Raw genomic sequence first — 18,851 nt, 5'->3', positions numbered from 1 at the left:
TCATCAAACATCAAAAGACAATTGGGAGTTAAAGGAAAGGAGTTTGACTTTTTTTTTTTTGCAAGCTTGCGAGGAAAGCACAAACACCTCTGACACTGCTCAGTTATTTTTTGGAAAGGAGTGGACAACGAAATGAACGTTACTGAAAAACTACTGGACCCTAAGAGGCTGAAAAACCAAACGAGAGGAACAGACTTATTCTCTTCTATTTGCACTACCGTGGATGACATGAAACTCCAGTGGAATAAAATTTCTGGGATTATAGATGGCGCACAATCCATGACTGGCGAACGAAGTGGATTAGCAACACTAATAAAAAAAATTAAGTGTAGAAAGGGGTAAAGCTTTAAAACTCCAATGCATCATTCATGAGCAAGTTCTGTGTGAGAAACATCACCAATACGAACATGCTATGAAACCGTTGATAAAGACTATTAACTATCCGCTCCAGAGCGCTATACCACAGTCAGTTCCGGTACTTTCTAAACGAGATTCTTGCGGAAAATGGAGATATTGTCTATCACACTGATGTGAGATGGTGGAGTTCTCAGGCTTCTGCACTGTCACGCTTCTACTCTATAAGGCAAGAAATTGGTGAGTTTTTGGCTGAAAAAGGACAACCTATGCGAGAACTAAGTGACCCTATGTGGCTGTCTGATTTGGAGTTTCTAGTTGATATTACAAGGCACAATGCAGCCCTATGGGGGCGCAGGTCAGTGCAATCTGTAGGCCGGTTCCAAGCCCAGATAAATGCAGAGGGTTGCGTCAGGAAGGACATCTGGCATAAAACTGTGCCAAACAATTATAAGCGTTCACCTAAAGAATCCCATGGTCATGGCCCGGGTTAACAATGCCTGCCCCCGGCACCGCAATCATGCAGAGCGTCAGTGGAAATTCAGCCACTGTGGGTCAATAAAGTAGAGGAGGAAACCGGAATCGTCGGGAGAAGAGGAATTCACAAAGCGTACAACTGAGGGTTGGGACGTTGAATGTTAGGACTATGACAGGAAAAGCTCAGAAGTTGGCTGACATGATGATTAGGAAAAAGGTGATTATATTGTGCATACAAGAAAGCAATTGTAAAGGTAGTCAGGCTAGAGGTTTACGACAAGGGTTTAAATTATTTTACAATGGAGAGAAATGGATGGGAAGAGAAATGGAGTTGGGGTTGTTTTAAAGGAAGAGCTGCCTAAGAATGTCTTGGAGGTGAAAACCGTATCAGATCGAGTGATGAGGATGAAATTTGAAATTGAGGGTATTCCATATAATGTGATTAGCGGTTATGCCCCACAGGTAGGATTTTACCTAGAGAAGAAAGAGACATTCTGGAAGGAACCAGAAGTAGTTCTGAACATCCCAGACAGAATTGGTGCAGATTGAAATGGACATGTTTGGTGAAGGAAACAGGGGCGACAAAGAAGTGATGGGTAAGTACGGCATCCAGAAAAGGAACTTTGAGGGAAAGATGGTGGTGGACTTTCCAAAAAGGATGGAAATGTCTGTAGTGAACATTTTTTCCAGAAGAGGCAGGAACATAGTGTGACCTACAAGAGTGCAGGTAGAAGCACGCAGGTGGATTATATTTTGTGCAGAAAATGTCATCTGAAGGAGATTACTGACTGTAAAGAAGTAGTAGGGGAGAGTGTAGCTGGACAGCATAGGATGGTGGTGTATAGGATGACTCTGGTGGTGGGGAGCAAGATTAAGCAGACAAAGCTAGAGCAGAGAACCATGTGGTGGAAGGTGAAAAAGGAAGAACGATGTGCGGCCTTCCAGAAAGAGGTGAGACAGGCTCTAATTTGTTAGAAATATTTACTTCCCCCTGCTGTTCATAAACACAGGCCAAGGGCCTTGCCACAAGACAACCACCTTACCTCCATATGAAACAAAAGTGCTTTTATGTTCTGAGCTCAACTCCTCACAAAGATACTTACTTGGGACGAAAGCATTTCACCACATACCAAGCATAACGGAGTCTGTATTGCATCCCCAGTGAGAGTAAATCCAACTGAAAGATCATCTTCTTTCGGCTTGTCCTGTTAGGGGTCGCCACAGCGTGTCATCTTTGGCTATAGCTTTCAATATACAGGGTTCATTCTCATTCTGACCCAAAAAATTTAAGGGCTTTTTAGGGGCATTCTTAGGGGCTGACACAGAAAAAACTTAGGGCCGACACGAAAAATTTAGGGCCATCAGGGGAAATCAAGAGTAAGGAAAAAAGACTCACCCAATGGTGCCATCAACCGTTCTTGGTTCATCAAATGTTCCAGTACCTCAGTACCTGTGACAGTGATCACCTGTCGCCCCTCGTGGTAGTTCTCATTGATATGACCATTGTCAACGTCTTCACATAACAGTATACAGAAAAACAGATTCTAACGACAATTGCAACTATATAGACAAATGTCTTCTACTGATGTCTGATTCAGCACCCCTACTCTAGCTCCTTGAGCCTACCCAGTGCCTCCTCTATTTGTTGCTGCAGAGGTGCCAAAGTGGCTCTCTTGTCCTTTGCTCTGCCTCTGAGTGCATTGGCCTCGGTGATAAACCTCAGATTCCTCTTTTCTTCTGCCTCCTCACACAGCCTGTCAGCGTTTTCAAAAAGCGTTGATATGTCAGTCTCTATTCTGGCTTTTTTGGCTTTGAGGCAGCAGAGATGAAAAGTGGGCAGCGATGCCAAATGTAGCCAGGTACGAAGTCTTCCTTTCCCCACAGTGGTAGTTTTTAGCAATGTCACTGTCTGGGAACATAACTGCAAATACTTACTTTTTTTGGCTGGACAACTGTAGGTGCGCATTAGGGATCGCAACCGGGTACGAATAACCGGTTATAGCCGGTTTTCTTTTTTTTTTTTTTTTTTTTTTTTTCTAAACCGAAACCGTAATCGGACTTTCGAAATCGGTTAAAATTTCCAATCATTACTTCCGGTTCCGGTACTCCACATTGCGCTATTTTTTCAACATCATTTCCACTTTTTTCAATTTTCGCTGTTAGAGTAAAGGTGGACTCAAAAGAACATTCAGTTAAATCAAAAACATCAAACATGGCATCGAGGAAACGCTCCATAGTATGGGAGTAAACTTGTTTTATTGGCAGACATCAAAACAGTACTCGCATAACAAGGGGAACTCTGTGAACTCGTCACTCCGGAAGAGCAACAACAAAAACAGTCCGTGTGGAACCCCGCACCCCAAATCGAGGTCCCGCAGGTGAATTATGTAAACACCACTATGGTACCGTTGTTTTGCTACACCTGTTCGGTTAAAACTGGTTATGAAAGTAAGCGTTTTTTTGCGATTATATTTTGTGCAGATGATGTAATCTGGAGGAGGTTACTGACTGGAAGGTAGTGGTAGGGGAGAGTGTAGCTCAACAGTATAGGATGATGGTGTGTAGGATGACTCTGGTGGTGGGTTGGAAGATCAAGAAGAAAAAGGTCGAGCAGATAACCATGTGTTGGAAGATGAGAAAGGAAGAATGTTGTGTGACCTTTTGGAAAAAGGTGAGACAGGGTCTTGATGGACAGGAGGAGCTCCCAGTAAGACTGGACTACTACAGCCAAGGTGATCAGCGAGACAGGCAGGAGAGGACTTGGTTTGTCTTCTGGTAGGAAAGAGACTCGATGGTGGAATGCCAAAATACAAGTAATACAAGGAAAGAGATTAGCGAAGAAGAAGTGGGACACTGAGAGGACCAGGAAGTGGCAATGATTAGTAAGGGGGAAGTTAGAAAGGTACTAAAGAGGATGAAAATTGGAAAGGCAGTTGGTCCTGATGACATACCTATGGAGGTATGGAAGCAATTTAGAGATGTGGCGGTGGGGTTTTTGACCAACTTATTTAACAGAATACTAGTGAGTGAGAAGATGCCTGAAGAATGGAGGAAAAGTGTGCTAGTTCCCATTTTTAAGAACAAAGTCGATGTTCAGAGTTGTGGCAACTTTTGAGGAATAAAGTTGATGAGCCACACAGTGAAGTTATGGGAAAGAGTAGTGGGGGCTAGACTGAGGACAGAATTATCTGCAAGCAACAGGACAGTTTCATGCCGAGAGAGTACCACAGGTGGATTATTTGCCTTGAGGATCCGAGTGGAAAAGTACAGAAAAAGGTCAGCAGGAGCTACATTGCCTCTTTGTGGATCTAGAGAAAACCTACGACAGAGTACCAAGAGAGGAACTGTGGTAGTGTATGCATAAGTCTGGTGTAGTGGAGAAATATGTTAGAATAGTACAGGACATGTATGAGGGCAGCAGAACAATGGTGTGGTGTGCCGTAGGTGTGAGAATTTAAAGTGGAGGTGGGACTGCATCGGGGATCAGCTCCAAGCCCCTTTCTGTTTGCTGTGGAAATGGATAGACTGACAGATGGTTAGACTGGAATCCCCTGGGACCCTGATGTTCACAGATGATATCATGATAATGGAGTAAAAGCAGGGAGCAGGTGGAGGAATTATTAGAAAGATGAAGACATGCACTGGAAAGGAGAGGAATGAAGATTGGCCAAAGTAAAACAGAAGATGTGTGTGTGAATGAAAGGCGTGGAGGGGGAAGAGTGAGGCTCCAGGGAGAAGAGATTGCAGGGGTGGACGACTTCAAATACTTAGGGTCAACAATCCAGAGCAATGGTGAGTGTGGTTAGGAAGTGAAAAAACGGGTCCAAACAGGTTGGAACAGCTGGTGGAAGGTGTCTGATGTGTTATGTGACAAAAGAGTCTCTGCTATGATGAAGGGCAAAGTTTATAACACAGTGATGAGGCCAGCCATGACGTACGGATTACAGACGATGGCACTGAAGAGACAACAGGAAGCAGAATGTCCAGAGGCAAGAGAGTATTTTGGAAGAAGGGTTCTGAGGATGGAGCTGCCAGGCAAAAGAGCGAGAGGAAGACCAAAGAGAAGGTTGATGGAGTTGTGAGGGAAGACATCAGGGCAGTTGGGGTGAGAGAGGAAGCTGCAGGATATAGGCTAAGATGGAAAAAGATGACACGCTGTGGCGACCCCTAACGGGAACAAGCCAAAAGGAAAAGAAGAAGTTTTAACTAACATCTCTCGCCATACCTTGACGAAAGCTGCAGCCCAATAAATATAAATAAAAGTAATGACCTACAGTAATAGCGAAATACTGTGGAAAGGGAAAACCTGACCAAGCAAATCAATGTGTCCAGTGTAGCCCAGTACTGTTGACAAAAAAAAAAATTGTGGCCCCAACCATCATTTAGGTTTCTCATCCCTGGTTTAGATCAAAGAATATGCAAATATTAGAATGGCTCAGTCAATGGCCAAAGCTAAATCCCATTGAGCCTCTCTTGAAAAATTTTAAAATTGCTGTTCACAATTTGAGGTATTGAGAAAATAAGTGTCTAGATATGCAAAGCTAAAGAAGTAGGATATATAGGGGGAATGCCTCAACAGACTAAGATCTAATTGCAGCGAAAGGTTCCTCAACAAAGCATCTGAGCCAGGGGGCTGAATACAAATGCACACAACATTTGTTGCAATCTTTCAATTTCAACTCTACATTTAAGTGCCACTTTGTGTTGGTCAAGCATATTAAATATAAATTAACATTTAAGTGTGTGGTTTTAAAGTGGTAAAATTAGAAAAAATTCAAGGGGTTAGAGCACTTTCAAAACATTGTAAAACCACACCACCAAAATGGAAATTAGCGGTTTTAGATACAGCTTTTGTTTGGGATGCCATTAGTTCGTGCTAGCACTCATAATTGTGGCTGGTCAGTATCTAAGTTGCAGTAAATTGGAGATTCATCTAAATAAACGCATCTTATCATAAAATTCAGCTTGGATAACTTACCTGATGACCAGCTTTGACTTGTTCAACAACCTTGTTATAGCACACTTCCTCCATGTCATGAATTTGCTGGATCTAAGCAGAATAGGAAAAAAAAATGTCACAAAAGTCATTTTTTTTTCTCACATCTTAGTAATGTGAGCTTTCTATACAGTGATGAATAATATGGGTCTGGGCATCAAATAGCAATTGAATGAATACATTATTGTGTGAAACAGTAGCATCCAAATGCCAAAATCTCAGCAACCATTTTTTGTTTTGTAATATTTTGTTACACAGTTGAAGCCAGAGATTTGCATCCTCATCCAACCATGATAGAAGCCACTTATCCTCACAAGGGTCACAGGAGAGCTGGAGCCTATCCTAGCTGGCTTCAGGTAAAAGGCAGACTACAGGCTGAACTCGTCAGTCATACACTGTGCAACAATTTCATCCCCCCCTCACTGTCTGAAGTGAAATAAGACTAAACCTCTGCAGTTTCAAGTCAGTCCGGAGCACCAAAATTATGTAATTTTGTTATATACAACAATAATGAAAGCATTACTTTAAGAATTGTTCGTTCTTTTCTTTGAGATCAAAAGTTTACATACCAAAAAGTACTGTCTTAAAAGAACATGAAGAAGCCCAGATAAGGTCAGGACTCTCGAAGCTCCTCATTGGTTAACTGACAACATATGTGTTAATAGATGGCACACCTGGGGATGTATTTAAGGCCATACACCTCAAACACTGTTTGCATGCTTGAAATCATGGGAAAATTAAAGAAATCAGCTAGGAAATGATAGAAAGAATCGTAGACCTGCACAAGTGTGGCTCATCCATGGGAGCAATTTCTAGGTGCTTAAAGGTGCCACGTTCATCTGTTCAAACAATTATACAAAACTATAAACATCACGGGAATGTTCAGTCATCACACCACTCCAGAAGGAGACGTGCTCTGTGTCCCAGAAATCAACATGTTTTGGTCCAAAATGCACGTGTAAACCCAGAACAAAAGCTAAAGACCCTGTGAAGAAGCTGGATGATGCTGGTGTCATTATCCACAGTGAAACAAGTGCTTAGCACCCCCACGCCAGAGAAAATTTCAAGCGGTGCAGGGGTTTGGAAATCTCCAAATAGGGGAGCGCGCACCAAAAAGTTTGAATACCTCTAAAAAAAAAAACAGTTTGCAAAAAGCCACCAAATTTAACATCTGGAGACATGTCCTGTGGTCTAACGCAATTAAAGTTGAGCTGTTTAGCCATAATGACCAATGATACATCTGGAGAAAAGGGGTGAAACTCTTCATAAAATAAAGTGAAGAAAATAAGTATTTGAACACCCTGCTATATTGCAAGTTCTCCCACTTAGAAATCATGGAGGGGTCTGAAATTTTCATCGTAGGTGCATGTCTGCTGTGAGAGAGATCATCTAAGAAGAAAAATCCAGAAATCACAATGTATGATTTTTCAATGATTTATTTGTGTGATACGGCTGCAAATAAGTATTTGAACACCTCAAAAAAACAATGTTAATATTTGGTACAGTAGAACTTTGTTTGCAGCTCAAACGTTTCCTGTAGTTGTTCACCTGGTTTGCACACACTGCAGGAAGGATTTTGTCCCACTCCTCCACACAGATCTTCTCTAAATCAGATAGGTTTCTGGGCTGTCACTGAGAGACACAAGAGTTTAATCTCCCTCTAAAGATTTTCTATTGGATTTAGGTCTGGAGATTGGCTTGGCCATGCCAGAACGTTGATATGCCTTCTTACGGAGCCACTCCTTGGTTTTCCTGGCTGTGTGCTTCGGGTCATTGTCTTGTTGAAAGACCCAGCAACGACCCATCTTCAATGCTCTGACTGAATGACTGACTACTATCACCCCCATGCTTCACAGTAGGGATTGTGTTCTTGGGATGGAACTCATCATTCGTCCTCCTCCAAACACGGTTCGTGGAATTACGACCAAAAAGTTCCATTTTGATCTCATCTGACCACAAAACTTTCTCCCATGACTCCTCTGTGTAATCCAAATGGTCATTGTGCTGGTGTAAGCAGCGGAACCTTCTTTGCCGTGCATGATTTCAAACCATGACGTCTTAGTGTATTACCAACAGTCACCTTGGAAATGGTGGTCCCATCTCTTTTCAGGTCATTGATCAAGTACTGTCGAGTAGTCCTGGGCTAATTCTTCACCTTTGTAAGGATCATTCAGACCCCACGAGGTGATATCTTGCATGGGGCTTCACTCCGATTGAGAGTGACACTCATGTTCAGCTTCTTCCATTTTCCAATGATTGTTCCAACAGTGGACCTTTTTTCACCAAGCTGCTTGGCAATTTCTCCGTAGCCCTTTCCAGCTGTTTGGAGTTGTACAATTTTGTATCTGGTGTCTTTGGACAGCTCTTTGGTCTTGGCCATTTCCCAAGTTTGAGTCTTACCGATTGTTTGGGGTGGACAGGTGTCTTTATGAAGCTAACGACCTAACATCTGCATCTGATTCAGGATAATACACGGAGTGCGATGGACTTTTAAAGGTGGAAAAACAGGTCTTTGAGGCTCAGAATTCTAGCTGATAGACAGGTGTTCAAATACTTATTTGCAGCTGTATCACAAATCGTTTATATAAAAAAAAGAAAAAAAAATCATACATTGTGATTCCTGGATTTTTCTTTTCGAATTATCTCTCTCACAGTGGACATGCACCTACAATGAAAATTTCAAACCCCTCACTGATTTCTAAGTGGGAGAACTTGCAATATAGCAGGGTGTTCAAATACTTATTTTCTTCACTGTAATAAATTGGATTAATGATGCTTCAGTTGGTGGTGACAGTGGCATTGTTGGTAGCGGAGCTATAAAGTGACAGTGATGGAGAAGTTATTGAAAAGGAAAGATGGTAACTCAGAATTGGACTCTGAGGAAAATGTTGACTCAGATGAAGGCCCAGGTATAATTGGAGGCCAAACAAAATCAAAGACTGTTTACTCTGTAATTGTACATAGAGACTTACTTCTGTCCTGAGTCTAGTCTCCACTATTCTTTCCCATAACTTCATTATGTGGCTCTTCAACTTTTATGCCTCGATAGTTCCCACATCTCTGCAAATAGACTTTTTTCTCAAAAATAGGAAATAGCACCTTTCCTTCATTTTTCAGGTATCTTCTCCCCCGCTTAGTCAAAAACTCCACAGCCAGCCCTCCAAATTGCTTCCATGCAAGTTATCAGGACCAACTGCCTTTCCAACTTCCCTCTTACTAATCATTGGCACTTCCTGGTCCACAATCTCTCTCTCTCTCTCTCTCTCTCTCTCCTCTCTCTCTCTCCTCTCTCTCTCTCCTCTCTCTCTCTCTCCTCTCTCTCTCTCTCTATCTCTCTCTCTCTCTCTCTTCTCTCTCTCTCTCTCTCTCTCTCTCTCTCTCTCTCTCTCTCTCTCTCTCTCCTCTCTCTCTCTCTCTCTCTCTCTCTCTCTCTCTCTCGCTCTCTCTCTCTCTCTCTCTCTCTCTCTCTCTCTCTCCTCTCTCTCTCTCTCTCTCCCATTATTCTTTCTACTATGTACTACACGACTGGTCCTTTGCACCTGTGAAATAAACAAACGAGTAATTTTGTGCCAGTACAATAGGTATAAACCAATATGAACACTTGCCCCGCTACTGCAATAAACGTCACTTCCTGGTTCTTCAACACAAATGCCTCGAGAGGATTTTCATGACGGGAGATGCAAAAATCCATATACGACAACATCCTGATGTATGGTGAAAAAACTGTTAGGTCCATTCCGGCTGACTTTTTTTTTTTAATTAAAAACAAACTAAAATTTATAATTTGTCAGTTGACAATTGAAGTAGAACATGATTCTCTTCTTTTGGAAAGTGGGCAGCATGGATTGGTACAATTTGGACATTTATTGTCAGGTCCACTCCCACTTCAATGTAGCTGTTGACAGTTATTTCGATAATAATGGCATACCTTTGGGTGATTTTTAAAGGACAGTAAATATATATTCTCATCCTACCTGTATAGTGACTATTCTAAGTTAGTGTTGACCCTTAGGAATAAACTGGTGATATGTGAGTTAAGTACTGTCGTGAGATAAGACATTCATGTTGAGACACCGGGTCTCAGATCAATGCGAGCTAACTTTAAGAAGTCTATCAACATACACACTGACACAAAGATTACCAAATGCATTGCAATCATTATTCCTTTACCTTGTTCGTAGATTTGATCCCCACAAAGGTCTGTCCGAGCGGCACTGGTCTGAAACGACTGTCGAAGAAGAAGAGGCCAATATACGGGTTGACATGCAAAAAGGTTGCCACATCTAGATAGTTTGGAAGAGTGGCTGACAATCCCAGAATCCTAATCATACTCTGGGTGGATTCCACCTGGTCGGCAAAAACATAAAACAACTGAGTTTCAGTCATGAGGGGAAAGATATTGTGACAAAAGAATAAACATTCAGTGGGTACGGAAAGTATTCAGACCTCCTTAAATTTTTCACTGGTTATAATGCAGGAATTTGCTAAAATGAGTGAAGGTATTTTTTTGTATGTTCAATGTGCACACAGCACCCCATATTGAAAGAAAAAAATATAATTGTTCAACATTTTAAAGACTTGTTAAAAAAGAAAAATATCACACAGCCATTCGTTTTCAGAACAATTCACAACATTTAAGACTCATGGCTGTATTATCAAATGGGTGCTTCTATACTCAATACTGAGCAATGGGTTTAAACACCTGTGTAATTCATTTTTTTTTTTTCACTCAAATCAAAAGCCTTTGTTGTCATTATATGATTGTGCAGAGGGGATAAGCGCTTCTCCACAAGGTGGATCAACCAATAAAATACAAAAACAAATATGAGGTGAAGTAACTCAGATAAAAATTTATAATCAAGGCACAGTTTTTGCTGTGAGAAATTTAATAAACAGTCAAATAAATACATGAATAAAGTGAATTTTATTTTTTCTTACTCCCATGTCCAGGCATTGGTCAGATGATTGCCTATTTTTACTCAACTGTTGCTCAGAGAAATAAGAAAAGCAATCGAGAAACTGCAGTTGCATAATTTTAGATTACAATGCTGTTTATGTTCAGTGGTCTTGAGTTCAAGATGTTGATGGCTCTTCGGGAAAAGCTGTCTTTGAGTCTGCTTGTCTGTGTTTTGTGGGAACAGTAACACTAAGTGTGTGTCCACACACACACACACACATACATATATATACACACACACACACACACACACACAGTGAAGAAATAAGTATAATAATTGAGTTGTATTGCAAGTTCTCCCACTTCGTAGGTGCATGTCTACTGTGAGAGATAATCTAAAAAGAAAAATCCAGGAATCACAATGTATGATTTTTTTTAACGATTTATATGTGTGATACAGCCGCAAATAAGTATTAAAAACCTATCAACTACAATTCTGACCCTCAAAGACCCGTTAGTCCGCCTTTAAAAGTCCACCTCAACTCCATGTATTATCCTGAATTAGATGCACCTGTGTGTGAGGTTGTTAACTGCATATAGACACCTGTCCACCCCAGTCAGCCAGTCAGCTATGGAGAAATTGCCAAGCAGCTTGGTGAAAAAAAGGTCCACTGTTGGAGCAATCATTGGAAAATGGAAGAAGCTAAACATGATGGTCAATCTCTATCGGAGTGGAGCCCCATGGAAGATATCACCTCGTGGGGTCTCAATGAGCCTTAAAAAGGTGCGGAATCAGCCAAGGACTACACGACAGGCCTTGGTCAATGACCTGAAAAGAGCTGGGAACACCTTTTCCAAGGTGACTGTTGGTAATAGACTAAGACGTCATGGTTTGAAATCACGCATGCCACGGAAGATTCCCCTGCTTAAACTAGCAGATGTCTTAAGTTTCCCAATGACCATTTGGATGATACGGAGGAGTCATGGGAGAAGGTTTTGTGGTCAGATGAGCCCAAAATTGAACTTTTTGGTCATAATTCCACTAACCAAGTCTTGAAGAAGACAGATAATGAGTTCCAGCCGAAGAAGACCATCTCTACTGTGAAGCATGAGGGTGGTAGCATCATGCTTTTGGGGTGTTTTCTGCACATGGGACAGGATGATTGCACTGCATTAAGGAGAGGATTACCACGGCCATGTATTTTAGATTTTAGGGAACAACCTCTTTCCCACAGTCAGAGCATTGAAGACGGGTCGTGGCTGGGTTTTTCAACAGGACAATGACCCGAAGCACACAGCCAGGAAAACCAAGGAGTGGCTCTGTAAGAAGTATATCAAGGTTCTGGTGTGGCCTAGCTAGTCTCCAGACCTAAATCCAATAGAAAATCTTTGGAAGGAGAAACCTGTCTGATTTAGAGAAAATCTGTGTGGAGGAGTGGGCCAAAATCCCTCCTGCAGACTGTGCAAACCTGGTGAATAACCACAGGAAACGTTTGACCTCTGTAATTGCAAACAAAATCTACTGTACCAATAATGTTCAAATACTTATTTCCAGGTTCACACAAAGAAATATTAAAAAAAAAAAAATTAAATTGTGTTTTCTGGATTTTTCTTTTTAGATTATCTCTCTCACAGTGGACATGTACCTACGATGAAAATTTCCGACCCCACCATGATTTCTAAGTGGGAGAACTTGCAATATAGCAGGGTGTTCAAATACTTATTTTCTTCACTGTATAATATCGGTCTCGTTGCTGTGCGGCTCCTCAGACGTGATGCCGGCTTTTTGAACAACAGTGGAAGCAGACACCTTATCCCATGCACGTATAATCTATTCACAAATTCTGGGGGAACTCACAAGGCGCTGCCTGTTAATAAAGCTGTGTCGGCATTTGTCATCCATCGCTCCCACGCTGCTCGCAACTTCAGTTTGCACACCCAGTTTACGCAGACGTCTAGCGAATGAAGTTGCTTCGTCAAGCCCACTGGAATAATAGAAAGCTTCGAGTTCAAGTTCTGCCCTTGTTTCTCACAGAGGTTGTCCGTTCTTTGATCATTGATCCATTGCTTGAGTTTTTCTTCCAACCTTGCACCTCGCCTCAATTCCACGGAAACCCAGCTTTGTCTTCTTGAATTGGCAAAGCTCATATTTCCTGCTTCCTCAACTTTAGCACAATGGATTCGGTTTCAAAAAAGAATGTTTATTAGTTTGTATATGCATCCTTACGGATTTATTTTTATTATTTGAGAAGCAGTTAATATTAAATGTGTTCCAGGGAGTTATTTCTAAATATGTGCCCAACTCTACCATACTACTTGGGGACTTCAATGCTCACATGGGCAATGACAGTGAGACAGGAAAGAGCATGATTGGAATGAAAGCCCCCGCTGATCTGAACCCGAGTGGTGTTCTGTTACTGGACTACTGTGCTCATCACGGATTGTCCAGAACAAACACCATTTTGAGTCATGAGGGTGTTCACACGTGGACGTGGCACCAGGACACCCTAAGTTGCAGTTAGATGATTGACTTTGTGGTCGCATTATTGGACTTGCAGCGATATGTCTTTAACACTCGGTGAAGAGAGGGGCGGACCTGTCAAGTAATCACCACCTAGTGGTTAGTTGGCTCCGATGGTGGGGGAAGATAGCAGTCCGACGTGGCGGTCCAAACGTATTGTGAGGGTCAGATTCGTCTGTCAGAAGGAATTTCAACTCCCACCTCCCAAAGAACTTTGCCAATGTTCCGTGGGAAGTGGGAGACATTGAGTCTGAGTGGACGATGTTTCGTGCCTCCACTGCTGAGGTGGCTGAACAGAGCTCTGTCCGTAAGGTGTCATGGCGGCAATCCCCAAACCCATTGCTGAACACCAATAGTGAAGGATGCCGTTAAGCTGAAGAAAGAGTCCTATCAGGCCTTTTAGGCCTGTGGGAGTCTTGAGTCAGCTGATGGGTTCTGACTGGCCAGTAATAAAACTGATTCTGATTCTGGTAAAGAGGGAGCTAAGTCGAAAGGGGAAACTCTCAATTTATCAGTCGATCTACATTCCTACCAGACTTTTGGTCACGAGCTGTGGGTAACTCAAAGAAAAACATCATGATGCAAGCTGCCTAAATGAGTTTTCTCAGCAGAGCATCCGGGGTCTCACTTAGACATCGGGTGAGAAGCTAGGTCATTTGGGAGGGGCTCAGAGTAGAGCCGGTGCTCCTCCGCATAGAAAGGAGCCAGATGAGGTATATGGGGCATCTGATTTGGATGCCTCACAGACACCTCCCTGGTGAAGTGTTCCGGGCACGTCCCACCGAAAAGAGACCCTGGGGACAACCCTGGATACGCTGGAGAGACTACTTCTATCGGTTGGCCTGGGAACACCTCGGAATCCTCCCGGAAGAGCTGGATGAAGTGGCTGTAGAAAATAAAGTCTGTGAATTCCTGTTAAAGCTTTTGCCCTGGCGACCTGAATAGTGGTAGAAGGGGGATGGATGGACTGATGTGCCGTGCCGTAAATATAATTTTATTTCCAAGATAAGATAATCTTAAATAGTCCCACAATTGGGAAATTTACATATTTTTCCAAAGCGAAAAATAAAAATGCAAGATTCTAAAGAACAGTGATTATAATGTGGTCCTGTACCTGTCTGATGGTCCGGGCCACAAGGCTCTCCAGTACTGGTCCTCGATCTTCATGAAGAAGGTGAACTTCATCCAAGATTAAGAGACGTACAATCTGGGATAGAGCAATGTCTCCAACACTCTTTCTTGTCACAACATCCCACTTCTCTGGGGTGGTCACTAACATCTGGAGACAGGAAAATATAGATTCAGTAACAAAATATTTATGCTGATAATTGTTACAACATTTGTAATGGTTAAAAACTGGAGTTATATTCTGCAGAATTTAAGAAGTATATGAACATTCTAACAAATCATTTTTGACATTTCATGTTGCAACATGAGTGGCCACCATTTTTTTGTGGAGGTTCTCCAAAAACTTGGAATGAGCACTTCAAAGGCCTCCAAAATCCTCAGAAGTCTGATCTGTATGTGCTTTTTGGGGGACCTAATTCTGTGCATATATTGTGTGAATATTGGCCCTGATTCCAAACATGTCCAAAAAAAATAAATTCCCCATAAAAAAAAATCTCAATCTGAGGCAAACTTTCTGATGGTCGATTTAGATTTTCAAACAGATTGTGTGTCCCACCACCACCTCCCATCCCCAACCCCAGTCTGTCTGATAGCCGTCCAGGCCAACCAAAGCGGCTTGGATGAGTAGTTCAGGAGGTCAGCTAGGATGCGACAGAGGCAGATGTCCACGAGGGGGTCCCAATGGCAAAGCAGGACCCAAACAGGAGTAGGTGAGAGGTGGGGACAAACCATCGCCGAGGTGCTGTCGGGAGCCGACGGGTGCTGATACTGGTCGAGGGCTGCCAAGCCGCGGCCGGAATTTGGCGGATGCTGACACTGGTCGAGGGCCACCAAGGCTTGGGCGAGAGACAGCTCGGGGTCGAGGGTCACCATGACAGGAGCAAGAGGCGGCTGAGCATCAGTAGGTGACGCCGAGACGTGGGCGAGAGGCGGCTGGGGATAAGGCGCCGGAGAGGCGGCAGGAACTCAGGCGCCGGTGAGATGTGGGCGAGATGTGGCCGGGGCTCAGACACCAACGAGACATGGGCGAGATGCGGCTGGAATGTAGCCCTTTTTTTTGCAGCTGGGTCCACTTTATATGCATACAAAATTTCAGACCTGTAGCTTATAGGATTGCAAATTTGGTTATTGATGTAATTCTGGCATTTTGTAGATGGCGGAGCCTTTTTGTGAAATTGCCTATGAAAACTTGAAAATGTATAATTTTTCACCAGGCCTTACATGTGTGGAAAATGTGACTTCGTGCATGTTTAGGGCCTCAAAAATGGCTTGAGTTGGAACGACTACAATAATAAAAATATTTTTTCTTTTGATATCTAAAATAGGGGACCTACAGTCGCTCCCTAGCAGTCGCTGCTCGGTCCACTAAGAAAAAAAACAATTTCGACAGAAACAAAAGAGGACCTTGCACGGCGCTCCCTGGAGTCGCTGCTTACTAGACCAGCAAGTAGGTATCATAGGGAACCTCGCCCCCAATCTACATTCAGAGACCTGTACATCAGGTTTACTTGCAGGTCAGGGTACGTGCAGGTCAGGGTGGAGGAGCGTCGAACGGAGACCCGCAAATGGCCCCTCGGCCATAGGTTTGCCAGTACAGGGCCATGCAGCGACGGGGTATTAGCATGTAGTGGTACATGCAAGTTGGGGTACAGCCACGGTGACGCAAAGGCCGCATATTGCCACAGGCCCTAAATAACTCCCGGACCATAGTTTTCGCAAACCATGGCAGACACCGCGTTGGGGCACTTGCATTTCAGGGTACTTACAGGTCGGGGTACAGGCAAGTTGAAGTAAGGGCTGCAAACTGCCCCAGGAACACAAATGGCCCCCAGGCTGGAGATTGTGCACCACATGGCGGACCATGTCGGGGTTACTTGCATCTCAGGGAGATTTCATTTTGGGGCACAGGGCCGTTTAAGTAAGGGCTGTAAACGGCCCCTGAATGCAAAGGCCCGTGACGTAGGGAACTCGCATTTTGGCTAGTTGCAGGTCGGGGTCCAGGCGTGTTGGAAGTAATGGCCACAAACAGCCCCCAGCCAATAGCTTCCGTACCGTACAGTACAAAACCACCAATACACATTGAAAAAGAAAAGAAAAGAAATCTGTACCACAAAAAAAAAAAAAAAAGCCATACACCCATAGGCTCCTGTATAACGCAATGAGCTAAACACACTCTCGAAGGAGGGGCAAGGGGGGCAGGAGCCCGTAAAGGCAGTATTACTATAAGAATGATTTATAATAACTGTAAGCATGCACAAAGAAACAAGAGAGGTAAAGGGGAAAAAAAGTTGTGACAGTAACAGGGATGAGAATGACCAATTTGGAAAAACACAGAAAATGTCTGTCAATGGGGGGGGGGTTATTGAGTTTCCTTCTGGATTTTTTTTTGCTCCTATCAGAACAGAGAGTGCACAGCACTATGCCGGGAATGTCAACTTTTTTGATGTGTTCGGTTAGACATGTTGATAGCGCTTTCGGTCCTATCTGCACGGTTACACTTTTTTCAAGGCATGCCCATGTGAAACAGTTTTTAATTCCAGCATCCTTGTCAATTGCCCTCACTCGATCTTCATCCTTTTTTTCCCAAACACTTTCGCCATCGTAAAACTTTAAACATACCGTCGCTCAGTTCGCGCTACGTCCCATGCGGCATTACTTGGCTAACAAGTTACACTGCCATTTCTGAGAACCGAGAAAATTTGTACATTGCAATGGTGAAACGGGATTAACCACTAACATGATTGGATCGTTATACTGTATAACTCTGTTGTCCAATCGAGTAATCTGCCGCAAACAAGTTCAATGTTTATGTCGCAAAATGCAAATATTTACACTACTGAGCAAGTTAGAACAGCATATGATAGTCGTGCTTGTGCTAGCACTAAGCTGAACTTGCAGCTTGGACCCCATCACTGAGAGGCAGGCGCATGATTCCCACCACCCCCCCACCCCCCCTCCGCCTGAAATTTTCTCAACGGATTTGGGCTTATCTCGAGAATGGTCATTTTGGTCTGAAAAAGTCGGAAATCAACCGATCAGTGGAAAATTCTCATCCCTGCAGTAAAGAGGAAGAAAAAAAACATTCAAAAGAAAGAAATGACCAAAAAAAAACTTAAAAGTACAAAACTAAAAAAGCGTACAGTTTACGAAAGATCCTTGAAAAGGGAAACACTAAAAATAAAAAGAAAAGGTGGGGGAGTGGCCCATATAGAGACTATAACAATAATAAAGATGCATAATTACTATTTGAAGCATGCACACGGAATCACTGAGAAAGCTAGAGAAAAATGGAACATAAGAATGATGAAAGGCATGTTAAAGAGGGGAAGAAAATAAAAAAGTACAGAAAAAGGCAGTTGAAGAAATATAGAAAAGAGGAAGTACTCAAAAAAGGCAGAGAAAATTAAGAGAGTTGGCCTAAATAACACTCACCATTGGGCCTTACATTGCCTCTCAAGTTACTGCATTTCATTAGAGACTGAGTTTTTGTATCCTCTACTGTACAGCCACTTGAGGGACCATTGTGGAGCTATTTTTTTGGAAATCTTCTTCTCCTTTCGGCTTGTCCCGTTAGTGGTCGCCACAGTGTGTCATTTTTTTCCATCTTAGCCTATCTCCTGCATCTTCCTCTCTAAACACAACTGCCCTCATGTCTTCCCTCACCACATCCATAAACCTTCTCTTTGGTCTTCCACTCGCTCTTTTGCCTGGCAGCTCCATCCTCAGCACCCTTCTACCAATAATCTCACTCTCGCCTGTGAACATGTCCAAAGCATCGAAGTCTGCTCTCTCGAATCTGGTCTCCAAAACATCCAACTTTGGCTGTCCCTCTCATGAGCTCATTTCTAATCCTATCCAACCTGATCACTCCGAGCGAGAACCTCAACATCTTCATTTCTGCTACCTCCAGTTCTGCTTCCTGTTGTTTCTTCAGTACCACCGTCTCTAATCCGTACACCATGCCCGGCCTCACCACTGTTTTGTAAACTTTGCCCTTCATCCTAGCAGAGACTCTTCTGTCACATAACACACCAGACACCTTCCGCCAGCTGTTCCAACCTGCTTTGACCCGTTTCTTCACTTCCCTACCACACTCACCATTGCTCTGGATTGTTGACCCTAAATATCTGAAATCCTCCACCCTCACCATCTCTTCTCCCTGTAGCCTCACTCTTCCACTCCACCTCTCATTCACGGACATATAATGTTTTACTTGTTTTTTTGTTTGTTTGTTTGTTTTTAAATGGTGCCAAAAAATTCAAAATTATAAAACTTTTCACCGGGCTCTACATGTGTGCATGGTCAGGGGCTCGAGATGCAGGCGTAATCATATGGAGGCCGAACAGTGCCATGCAGAAGGAAAAAAATGGATGAAGTGTTGGAAAATTGGGCATTTTGCAGCAGTGTGGTATTCCAAAGCTGTACAAGATAACCAAAGATGATGAGAGTGACACTGTGTGTCTAGGCTCATTAGAGCT

At 43.0% G+C, this 18,851-nt stretch overlaps 1 protein-coding gene across 20 annotated transcripts in view; it reads right to left on the bottom strand.

Annotated features, from left to right (window-relative positions):
• The window catches only part of ascc3 (activating signal cointegrator 1 complex subunit 3), a 258,535-nt gene that overhangs the window by 184,609 nt on the left and 55,075 nt on the right, over window positions 1–18,851 (bottom strand). For all 20 annotated transcript variants that reach the window (XR_009794997.1, XR_009794998.1, XR_009794996.1 and 17 more), the window contains exons 11-13: window positions 14,360–14,524; window positions 9,998–10,174; window positions 5,810–5,881 (exon numbers count right to left, since the gene is read on the bottom strand). Coding sequence is in view for 11 of the 20 variants with exons in the window: in XM_061819568.1 (XP_061675552.1) it covers window positions 5,810–5,881; window positions 9,998–10,174; window positions 14,360–14,524 (414 nt within the window). In the remaining 9 variants the exon portion in view is untranslated. The remainder of the gene's footprint in view (window positions 1–5,809; window positions 5,882–9,997; window positions 10,175–14,359; window positions 14,525–18,851) is intronic.

Source organism: Syngnathoides biaculeatus, chromosome 5 (assembly GCF_019802595.1).
Source record: "Syngnathoides biaculeatus isolate LvHL_M chromosome 5, ASM1980259v1, whole genome shotgun sequence".
Classification (NCBI taxonomy): domain Eukaryota; kingdom Metazoa; phylum Chordata; class Actinopteri; order Syngnathiformes; family Syngnathidae; genus Syngnathoides; species Syngnathoides biaculeatus.
The sequence above is the reverse complement of the archived record's forward strand: the minus strand, read 5'-3'. Positions and strand labels throughout refer to the sequence as shown.